General features: G+C 65.7%; 2 protein-coding genes across 2 annotated transcripts in view; one reads left to right on the top strand and one right to left on the bottom strand.

Moving 5' to 3' along the window:
• The window catches only part of H696_02388 (hypothetical protein), a gene marked incomplete at both ends in the record, with an annotated part of 4,353 nt that extends 292 nt beyond the window's left edge, over positions 1 to 4,061 (bottom strand). The window contains 7 exons of the mRNA XM_009496289.1: positions 40 to 252; positions 354 to 509; positions 858 to 1,165; positions 1,359 to 1,711; positions 1,887 to 2,098; positions 2,323 to 3,160; positions 3,274 to 4,061. Coding sequence (XP_009494564.1) covers positions 40 to 252; positions 354 to 509; positions 858 to 1,165; positions 1,359 to 1,711; positions 1,887 to 2,098; positions 2,323 to 3,160; positions 3,274 to 4,061 — 2,868 coding nt within the window. The remainder of the gene's footprint in view (positions 1 to 39; positions 253 to 353; positions 510 to 857; positions 1,166 to 1,358; positions 1,712 to 1,886; positions 2,099 to 2,322; positions 3,161 to 3,273) is intronic.
• A 1,776-nt stretch (positions 4,062 to 5,837) lies between these two features.
• H696_02389 (hypothetical protein) lies at positions 5,838 to 9,808 on the top strand. The gene is made up of 8 exons (XM_009496290.1): positions 5,838 to 5,974; positions 6,127 to 6,492; positions 6,633 to 6,928; positions 7,064 to 8,275; positions 8,364 to 8,420; positions 8,502 to 8,918; positions 9,035 to 9,110; positions 9,280 to 9,808. Exons 1-8 carry the CDS (start codon positions 5,894 to 5,896, stop codon positions 9,775 to 9,777), a joined length of 3,003 nt encoding a protein of 1,000 aa, XP_009494565.1. The 5' UTR covers positions 5,838 to 5,893; the 3' UTR covers positions 9,778 to 9,808.
• The last annotated feature ends 342 nt before the right edge of the window (positions 9,809 to 10,150 follow it).

Consider the following 10,150-nt stretch of genomic DNA (forward strand, 5'->3'; position numbering starts at 1 on the left):
GGCAGGGGCGACCAATTGACTGGCACCAAGCAGACGCACATGCTTCATGACGAGGATGATGTCCGAGTCGACAATGGTCGACAGACGATGTGCAATCACAAGACTGGTGCGCACGGTGTTGAGGCTGCGTCTTTCCAGGCCCGTTGCGGCTGACGGGCCGCGGATCAGTTCCTGGATGGACTGCTGGACCGCACGCTCGGTGACTGTATCCAAGGCAGAGGTGGCCTCATCGAGCAGCAGAACCGGTGGGTTCTATGTGCGTTGAGTTGCACATGTCAGAACCAAGGTTGCGAGGGGAGGGAATCAAAAGCAAAGGAAGCCCAAGGGAGGGCAAAAAGGGGGCCCGGGCATACCTTGAGCAGGGTGCGTGCAATGGCCACGCGCTGCTTCTCGCCACCGCTCAGGCGCACGCCGCGCTCGCCCACCCGAGTGCCATACCCCTCGGGCAGGCTGTCCACCAGGGCATGGATGTGGGCCGCCTGGGCGGCAGCCACAATGCGCCGGTCCACCTGGGCCAGAGCCGCATCATGCTCGGTCGGATCCTTCGGCGCCACATAGTGGATCCGCCGGTACTGGCGGCTGGAGATGAGCCGCGCACGGCCCGGATCGGCCGGGTCGCCACCCGACAGGTCCGGCACCGAGGCCGACCCGGATCCGGTCTCCGAGTCGGAAAGGTCGTCATCATCGCTGTCACCCGGCAGGTAGCTGAGAGTTTGCTCGGCCTGGAAGCGACCACCACCACCGCGACCGCCGCCACCGCGGCCGCCGCCACGGCCGCCGCCGCCGCCGCCGGCGCTGGCCATAGCCGACCAGTTGGATCCCATGGGAATGCTGCCCAGGGGCTCCAGGGCCAAGACGGCGGCCGCCGTGTCCGGATCGCCATAGGCGATGTTGAAGCGGATGCTGGCATCAAAGAGGGCCACATCCTGCGGAACCACACCGACCACCCGGCGCAAGGATTCCAGGGACACATGGCGCACGTCACGGCCGCCGATCTTGACCGCGCCCTCGGTGACATCGTACAGGCGTCCCGCCAGGCGAAGGAGCGTCGACTTGCCACTGCCGGAGGATCCAACCAGGGCGCAAGACTTGCCAGCCGGAATGCGGAAGCTCACGCCATTGAGCGAGGGCCTGTCAGACCCCTTGTAGGTAAAGTGGACATTTTCTGCGAGTGGCGTGGGTCCCTCGCCGGCCGGTCAGTGACAGGTGAACGGGAACAAGATCAAAGGGACACAAGTGATGGCAGGAGTCGGGGGAGGCGAGAAAAAGGAGAAGGAGAAGGCGAGGCAAGAGGCGGCCGGGGGCAGGGAGGGGGGAGGGGGGGGGGGGGGCGAAGGGGGCGGAGGAAGGGGGCGCACCGAACTCCAGATCAAACTGGCTGCCCACTTCCGTGAGGTCCACCGCACCCGGGGAGTCGACAATGTCAATGGGCTCCTTCATGAGGGCCATCATTTTCTCGGCGTCGACGATGCTCTGCTGGATGGAGCGGTACTGCGACCCGAGCCAATTCAGAGGCGAGGCAATCTGACTGAAGTACGTCAGGAAGAGGGTCAGGTCACCGATGGTCAGGCGCCCATGCGACACTCGCATGCACACCAGGATCATGCCACCCGCCAGGCCGGCCACCAGGAGGAAATTCTGGATGGAGTTCAGCAGGATGAAGGACAGCACAGTCAGGATGTCGGCGCGCTGGTACCGGCGAATGGCACGGCTGCCAGGGGGGAGGGCCGGGGGGGGGGGGGGGGGGAGGCGGAAACAGGTCAGGCAAAGCAGGGCGGCAGCGTAAAGGGGGCGCTCTCTCCGTCCCCTGGCCGGCAGGAGACAGGCAGCAAATCAGGGAGACGAAGAGAGAGAGAGAGAGAGCCGAAAAATGCGCCCCGACATACACGTAGCGACGGATCTCCAGCGCTTCGGCGCCGTAGAGTTTGACCGTTTCGTAATTGAGCAGCGAATCGACCGACGTCTGGCGAAGAGCATTGTCGCGTTCATTCATGACTCGGCGGAACTTCGTCCGCCAGGCGGTCACATACACCGTGGCCACCATGTAGATGGAAATCGCCAGGGCCACGATTGCGCCAAAGTACACATCAAAAGCAATCTGACAATGCAAAGGAGGGCCGAGCAGGGGGGGGGGGGGAGGCCCGGCGGGCAGGAGGGCGGGGGGAGAACCAGCAGGGACGTGAGGACACATTGGTGAAGGAATGGCAGCGGCGGCGGCGGCGGCAGCGACAACAGGATGGACAAGGCGTGAGTGACATGCAGCCAGACAGGCAAAGGGCAGCGCAACACAAGGAGCACAGGCAAAGGACGCCGTGAACATACCACAAAGTAGGCAATGGACACACCGATGTCGATGATGGATGGCCCGACCGAAAAGACCACGGTCTCAACGACTTCGGCCACGGAGGAAGTCCCGCGGTCGACCACACGCAGCACCTCGCCGGTCTTGCGCTTGGCATGGTACGCCAGCGAGAGGCATTGCAGGTGGGAGAAGACCGCGCGTGAAAGCATGCGGAAGGTGAACTGCGAGCAGGGCATGTAGAGCCACTTGCGAGCATTGGAAAGCATGCCGAGGGCCGCGCTACCGCCACCCCCCTGCAGCAGCTTCAGGAAGAGATACAGGACGATGTCACCCCAGGGCACGGGGATCAGAAGCACGGCCGAGGCCAGGTCGCCGAGCGGAAGGCTCAGGGCATTCGGGGTCAGGGGCGCCGTGTAGGCGTCGATGATGCGCTTGTTGAGCACGGGAACCAGCATGTTGACCAGGCGCGCGAGGATGATGATGAAGATGCAGACAACGATGCGGAACTGCAAGCCCGGCCGGTCCTTCGGCCAGACAAAGGGAATAAGCCGGTGGGCCATGTCCTTCCACTCTTCGAATTCCTCCTCCACCGGGGAGACGGCCGCGGTGCCGACACCACCCGCACGGGGGGAGGCCACTTCGCCGGAGACGTCCTCCGGAGTGGGAACATCCGCTTGGCCATCCTCCACCGAGGACAACGGGGCATAGGCGGCCGAGGAGGCGCGCGTGCGCGCGCGACGCATCCCCTGGCGAATGTCTTCCACAAAGAGGATGAACCCGAAGATGACGATCAGGATGATGACCACCAACCGACAGATGAGCATCACAAAGGGCCCCAGGTAGATGGATGTGATGAGGCTTTGACATGGACCGGCGGTGGCCCACCGGCCGGGGCAAACCGAACTCGTCAGAAGGGACAGCCCACGCGAGGAGGCGGGGGAACTTTGCGAGGGAGGAAAGGGGCAACGCACTGGCCGATGCCACTGACCAGCTCGTGGCCCAGAGCCGACACATGGCCGGACATTTCGACCAGCACGCCAATCAGAGCACCAACCCAAAATAGGAAGGCCGGCCCGGCAGCAAGGGCAGCCCCATGGCGTCCACTGCCCAGGAGAGAGGCCCCGGCGCCGGCCGGTGAGGTGGACTTGCTGCGCATCAGCAGCGACAGGCCGATGCTGTAGGCCAGGAGCAGGAGAATGTCCGCCAGCAGGGCGAAGGCCGGCGGCGCGGTGGACACCGATCCGACCCCATCGCTGCCGGAGCTGGCCTGCTGGTACATGGCGGCACTGCCACTGACCGGATCGATGCGTTGAATGCGCGCCACCAGGTCCACAGCCACGGTGCAGATCAGGAGGATGTGACAGGCCTTGAGTAGCCAGCGGCTGAATTCCACCGGGGCCGAATCGCCATCCGCGGCCGGGGACGTGGTCTTGGTGGTGGTGGTGGTGGTGGTGGCGGTGGCGGTGGCATTGGCGCTGCCGGTGGTGGGGGTTGTCGGGCCGGAGCTGGGCGAAGAGACGCTTGGCGACATGAGGGCCAGTTCGCTGTCCATGGACCTGTCGACTTCCGAGGAGGAGGCGGCCCGCCGCCGGTCGAGAGTCCATGACCACAGGCGCCGAGCATAGCGACCCCGGAGGATGTATGCCGTCAGGGCGCTGACGACGGCGATTAGGGCGCCCGTTGTCACTGGCGAACAAAGGAGCAGGTCCACATCGCGCGTGCCGCAAAATGGCACGCCCGACAGGAGGGTCGACGCCATGGCCACTCGAGAGGAGGAGCGGGCCAGGGGGAGGGAGAGAGAGAGAGAGGACGGGGGAAGGCGTGTGCGTGTGTGCGCGTGTGTGTAGCAGTCCCTGTGGAGAGGGTGAGGGGCGTGTGCGGAGAAAGAAAGGTGATGTTCAATTGACGGAGGGGGAATAAAGCACGATGGGCGAAAAGAAGGAACGGAGGGGGGGGGGGGGGCAATGTGCGTCGGTGGGGAGGACTGCGGAATAGTTCCCGATATCGAGCGAGGAGTGCCAGGCCTTTTATAGATGCTCGGGCGAACGTGACTAGGGGGGGTTGGATTTTGTGTGGTTATATATTTTTCTCTTTTTTTCTCTCTCCCTCTCTCCCTCTCTCTCACACACACACACGCATGCACGCGCATGAACGAATTCAAATACACACGTGGAGGCACTGAACAGGGCACGGCAGGCAAGGAGGTAGATGAGGCCTCAGTAGAGCATCCTGCTCGAGACCCAGACTCCCAGGATGGTCAACCCCCCCCCCCCCCCCCCCCCAGGGCACCGGGGGCCAGCAGAGTGGCCGGCGGCTGGGAGGATAGCGCGGGGGCCCCATCCACGCGACGGATGACTCCCACAGATGTCGTGGGAAAATGGCCGGAAGGTCGTACAACTGGCCGACGGCGAAACCAGAGGCAGGTGCGTCTGCACGAATACGAAAGGGCGAGAACAAGATGGAAACAGGGATGACAAAGGGCGAGCAACAACAATCAACGAGGCGTATGCGCGTGCGGGCCGGCGAACTGGAGGAAGGCAATATCATCTGGGCCAGCCCGTGCCAAAAGGAAAACCCCGCGAGAGGCAGGATCTCTCGAGGTGTGTCGTCGACGACGCGAGACCCCGCCCGGGCTCCGGTTTGTCGGCCGGGCGACAATGATGCCAACGCCATCGCCCCTGTTCCCCGTGTGCACCCCCCCCCCCCTCCCGGCTGCCCGGGCCCCGTGGGAAATGATCACCCATGCCCCCAGTTTCCTTGGCAGTCGCGACGGCAGCGGCAGGCCGAGCCCCGCCGCTCTTCAGCTGGCAGATGCCCGCTGTGGGCTATGCGCCCCACCAGCGGAGGGGAAGGGTCCAAACAGGCAGGTGTCCGGCGCGTGAGCCGGCAAGGCAGGAACAGGGGGGGGGGGGGGGAACCGAAAAGCGCGATCGCTTACAGGACCAGGGGGATGACCGGCGGGACTCTTGTACGCCTTCCACCGCTGCCTGGGTCTAGACGCGGATGCTTACACAAGCAGCGGTCTCGGGCACGGGGCACGGTCCCACTAGCCGACCGCGAGCCTGTGCGTCCTTACCGGGCATGCGAAGCGCGAGCCGCGCCCCGCCACAACGCCAGCAGCAGGACATCAGCGTGGGACCCCGGAGGGCGGGGGGGGGGGGGGGAATGACGCTGGACCGGCTTTCAGGGGTAGGAAAATCACATGCAGATCATGCCCCTGGAGACCGGCTGATTCGAGATCAGGCCTGCCCGAAGGAGAATGTGTTCTCGGCAATCGGGCGTGCCGGCGTTACGCGCCGGCCTGGGGTGCCGACGATCGGCGCGCGGTTTTCAAACTCCTCCCAGGGCACACGAAGCCGGTCAACCGGGAAGGACGCGATCTCCCCCCACGCCTCAAGAGGTGGGCTGGGGGGGGGGGGGGGGGGGGGGGGGGGGGGGGGGACCCTGCACCTCGCTGCCCAGGATCCGCTTGTTTGAACCCTGAAATCGGAGGCCCGCCGGGGCAGACCTGTCGGGGATGCTTCCATCTCCCTGCCTCTCCTCCTTCTCCTCTCCCCTCGCACATCCAACCGGTGGTGCTCTGCTCGAAATATGTCCCAGCCCGTCGATGGTGGCGCCCCGCCCGAGCCCCCTGTTCGAGGAGGCCCCGAGAGCCGGCCATCCTTGCAAAATGTCCGTCCCCCGCCAGTGCTGTGTGCATCGGCGTCAAAGCCCCTCCCCCTGCTTCTTCCGCTCTCTTGTCGGCATTCCCCTGTCTTTGTTTAACCCCTGCCCCCTTCCCCGATCGCCCGATCGCCCGAATGTGCGCCGGGCCACTCCCCCAGGCCTTCCGCATTCGGCCCCCGCGGTCTGCCCAACTGGCGATGGACCTGGCAGATGGGTGCTTCCGCCATGCAACTCGACCCGCTGGCCAAGGGCAGATCTGCCTTGCCACGGAACATGGCGACTCGGACCCGGCACAGTTCCACACCTGTGCCCTTCATTCAGGCTCCTCCGGTGCGGATGCCTTCATCAAGCCCGAGCCTGGCATGGCTCCACCCCCGATGGCCGGCTTGTCGGCCGAGTCGGCCTCGGCCGAGGACCTAGCTGGCTGGGGCTTCCGGCCGATCGGTCGTGAGTCGTTGGACTGCGTGCGCCAGCGATTTGCCCACTTCCTGGCTTCGCGCGCGAGTCTGCGCGGGACCTACAAGGTGACGCTCCACTGGCTCATTTCCCCGCCCCCGCCGAGTCCACGCCTTGCAGGCTTTCTGACGCCGAGTTTCTTCCCTCTCCCCCCCCCCCCCCCTCCCCCCCTTCTCCCCGTCCCCCCGGGCCCCCATTGGCTCCATAGTCCATCCTCTACAATGCCAACCGTGGCGTCCTGGCCCAAGTGGCCACCTTCGTGGACACGGCATACGACCATGCGGAACAGGAGCCACGGTGCTGGTCGGTCGACCCTCGGCAGCGAGCTCGATCGGCCGGTGCCCAGCTGACGCCGGCGGCGCTGGTGTTCGGCGGAGGGGCCGGCGGAGGGGCCGGCGGCGTTGATGAGGGTCTTTTCTTTTCACAGCTGGAGCGACGCCTCCGCCAGCGCGTGGGGACCTTCTCCGGGCACTGGGTGGTGAGCATCGACTCGCGCGTGGTCACGTACGACACCCCCTGGCGTGCTTCTCTGCCACTTGCTCGGGCACGCCTTTGGCCCCCCCAATTGCTCAGGGCTTCGCTGACTCGAACATCCCCCCCCCCCCCCCCGCATTCCGCCCGGTCCACGCATTGACCCAGCTCCAACCGGTCATTCATCGCCCAGCTGGCGCGTGGGCTTGACATCAATCCCCGAGACGGTGCTCGCGGCATCCGCCGGTGGTATGCGCAGCTGTGGGTGGACGCCCTTCGGGCCGGGGCGTCAGCCGCGCGGGACTTCGCCACGCGAAACCTTGTCGTGGTCATCCGAGATCTGGAGCGCCTGGATGGGCGCCTGATCGCCGATGCGCTGGAGCAACTGACCGAGGAGCCATCCATCCCGCAGCCGCCCCTGCCGCTGGTCTTCGTTGTTGGGGCCACCACCAGCTCCAGCCTCGGGTTCAGCACCCGGCTTGATGGCCAGCTCTTTCGCCTGTGCGACGCGGCTCGCGTGATGGACACCCTGGTGACGCGACTCTTTTCAAGCGCCACCGGCCCAGAGGATGCCCCCTCGGCTGGGGGAAGCCCGGCCGATGGGGCTTCCGAGCAGGCCGGGCTCGGCAGCAGGTCCGATGATCCGCTGGTCATCCTCCGGGCCCTCTTTTCAGCGACCCCCCCGCCGGAAGCCGAGCTGATTGGCATGCTGCATCGTGGCGCGGCCGAGCTCGGGCCCCTTGGTGCCTTGCGTTTGTCGCGATCCGCCTACGAGTACCTGGTGTCGGTTTTCCAACAGCGCAACCGAAGTGTCCACTCGTTGGTCCATTCGATCGAGCTCGTCCTTTTGGACCACTATGCCGGCAACCCGTTGAGCATCTTCTGCCCGGCGCCCTTCAACTTGCACCGGCTGCCAGCCGGTCCAGCGGCCGACACGGTTCCTGGCGCCCCCGGCCCCGGCAGCGACCTGGCCTGGGTGGATGACGCGCTGGCCCTGGCCACCGAGTACCACTGGGCCCTCATCGCGCGGCTGCCCTCCTTTCAGCGGTTCATTTCCTCGGCCGCCGAGGCGGGCATCCTCCCACGGGCGACTCTGTCCGCGTCGCTGCCGGCACCGTGGGACGGCCTGTCGGGGGAACCCATGCCACTGGCCCCCCCGGCGCGGGCTCTCCTTCGGGCCTGCCTCCGGTCCTTGCACCAGTTCCATGTGAACTTGCCGAATGTCGGCTTGCGTCTGTTGCGGACCATCGAGCAGGCCATCCTCGGCCGTGCGACCGGTGGCGAGGCTGGCACCACGGGCCTTCGGATGCTCTTCTTCTTGTCTCTCCGTTCGGAGCTCTCGCACTTCGGGGTTGTCCGCGGGCTGATGTCCTCCTGGGAGTACGTTCCTGGCATGCTTGCGTGTATCTTCGCCGGGATGCTCCCTCTGACTTGGGCTTTCTTCCCCTGGGCTCGGGGGTGCCATCAGCAAACTGCCCCTATCAACGGTGCTCGAGATTGTCGAGGCTGCCATCTCGCTCACTGAGTACGACCGGCTGGGCAGACTGCTCTTTTCCCTTGCCCCATGCTCGCACGCTCACCTTGTTGACTTTCCACCCACCCTCAGGGACGTCTCCGGCCTGGAGAAGCTTCGAGGTGAGCTGGAGCTCGTTCAGCAGCTCCTTCGCGACCTCACGCACGCTGTGAAGCTCGATCGGCCTGCAAGCACCACCGACGATACTGGCGGCCCAAAGGCGCCCGCCGTGGCTGATGCTCATGCCCCTGACGTGGATCTGTCCTCTCACCAGCAGCAGCAGCAGCAACCACAGCCAGTTAACCTCCTGGCGCTGACGGCTTCCGCAGCGACGGACGTATCTGGCGGGGCTGTGGCCACGTCGCATTCGCGTGCCGCCGCTGTGGCGGTCTCTTCTCTCCTGGGTCAGCTCCCGGTGCACGAAAGTGCCGCTGGGGCCGCTGGCACGCATGGGGACGATCTCCGAGCCCTGGTCGAGGCGGCTCGTGGTGCGGTCGACGCTATCCTCATGTGCGTGCACGGGGGTTGCCTCCCCCCTCCCGCTGTGGCGCTCTCACTCAGCTGCCAGCCCCTGACATGCATGTGTGTGCCCGACTTTTTCCATCCATCTCTCGCCACTTGGCCAGCTTCTGCCTGGCACACTACTCGGACATCCCCCTCCACGAGGCGTGGTACTTCTGCAAGCCGGATCTCCTTGAACGGGTGTGTCTTTCCCTGTCTCGGGAGGGTGTGTGGCCTTTTTTCTCCTCGCACATCCACGAATCTAACGCCCTCCTGTCTCCGCCCCGCGCCCCTCCCTCCCTCCCTCCCTCCCCCCCCCCCCTCTCTCTCTCTCTCTCTCCCTTCCCCTTCTCCTCTGTCACTCGAAAAGGCTTTGCATCCGGACCCCGGCCAAAGCATCCGCCGGGCGTTGGCCTCGCCGGAGGCCTACCTTGGTCCGCTGCCATCGGCCTCCGGGCCAACACCGCACATCGACAAGCCCGGCCCCGGGTCCAAGCCCAGCAAGAAGTCCAGCAAGAGGTCATCGCAGCAGCAGCAGCAGCAGCAGCAGCAGCAGCAGCGCCTGCGGCCAGATGCCTCGGTAATCTTCCCGCTATACGCGCGAGGCGGCCGGCTCCTCAATCTCTACGACCTGTTTGTGGCCTTCGTGGCGGATGCCGCGCCGACGCCCGGGTCGGCAGGCGTTCCGGTCGGCGGGGATCCCGCGAGCCCCACTCCCTCGGAAGAGGAGGTCCTCGAGTCGGCCATGCGAGATCCGGATTTGCGCGCGCGCTTCCTGCGGACAATCAGCGAATTCTCGCTGATCGGCCTGCTCCAGGAGTCGAACCGCCGTCAGGATCACGTGCAGCGTGCAGATGTTGGTCTGTGAGACTCAATATAGAATGGTGTTTGGCCCTTGAAACCCTAGATCCAGAACTGGCTGGGGTCGGGTCGCCGGTGCCTGGTGCCAGAACGCCCTTGAGGGGGGGGGGAGGGGGGGGGGGCGGGCTGGTGCGCGGGCAGATGGACCTCTGGCCGGCTGGGCACAGCACGCTTCTGGAGCCGGAAACGGGAGGGGGTTAGGGGGGGGAGGGGCGGACGGACGACATGGGGGACAGCATCCACACATACACGCGCGCGCGCAAGTACGCGACCCCAGGGCAGGGATCCCGAGCGGCTTTGAACAGGCTAGAGCGACGAGCGCGATATCCTCCTGACGGGGACCGACGGGCGCCTTGCGGCTGGCTGGCGAAACGTGTGGG

Source organism: Fonticula alba (assembly GCF_000388065.1).
Source record: "Fonticula alba strain ATCC 38817 unplaced genomic scaffold supercont2.3, whole genome shotgun sequence".
Classification (NCBI taxonomy): Eukaryota; order Rotosphaerida; family Fonticulaceae; genus Fonticula; species Fonticula alba.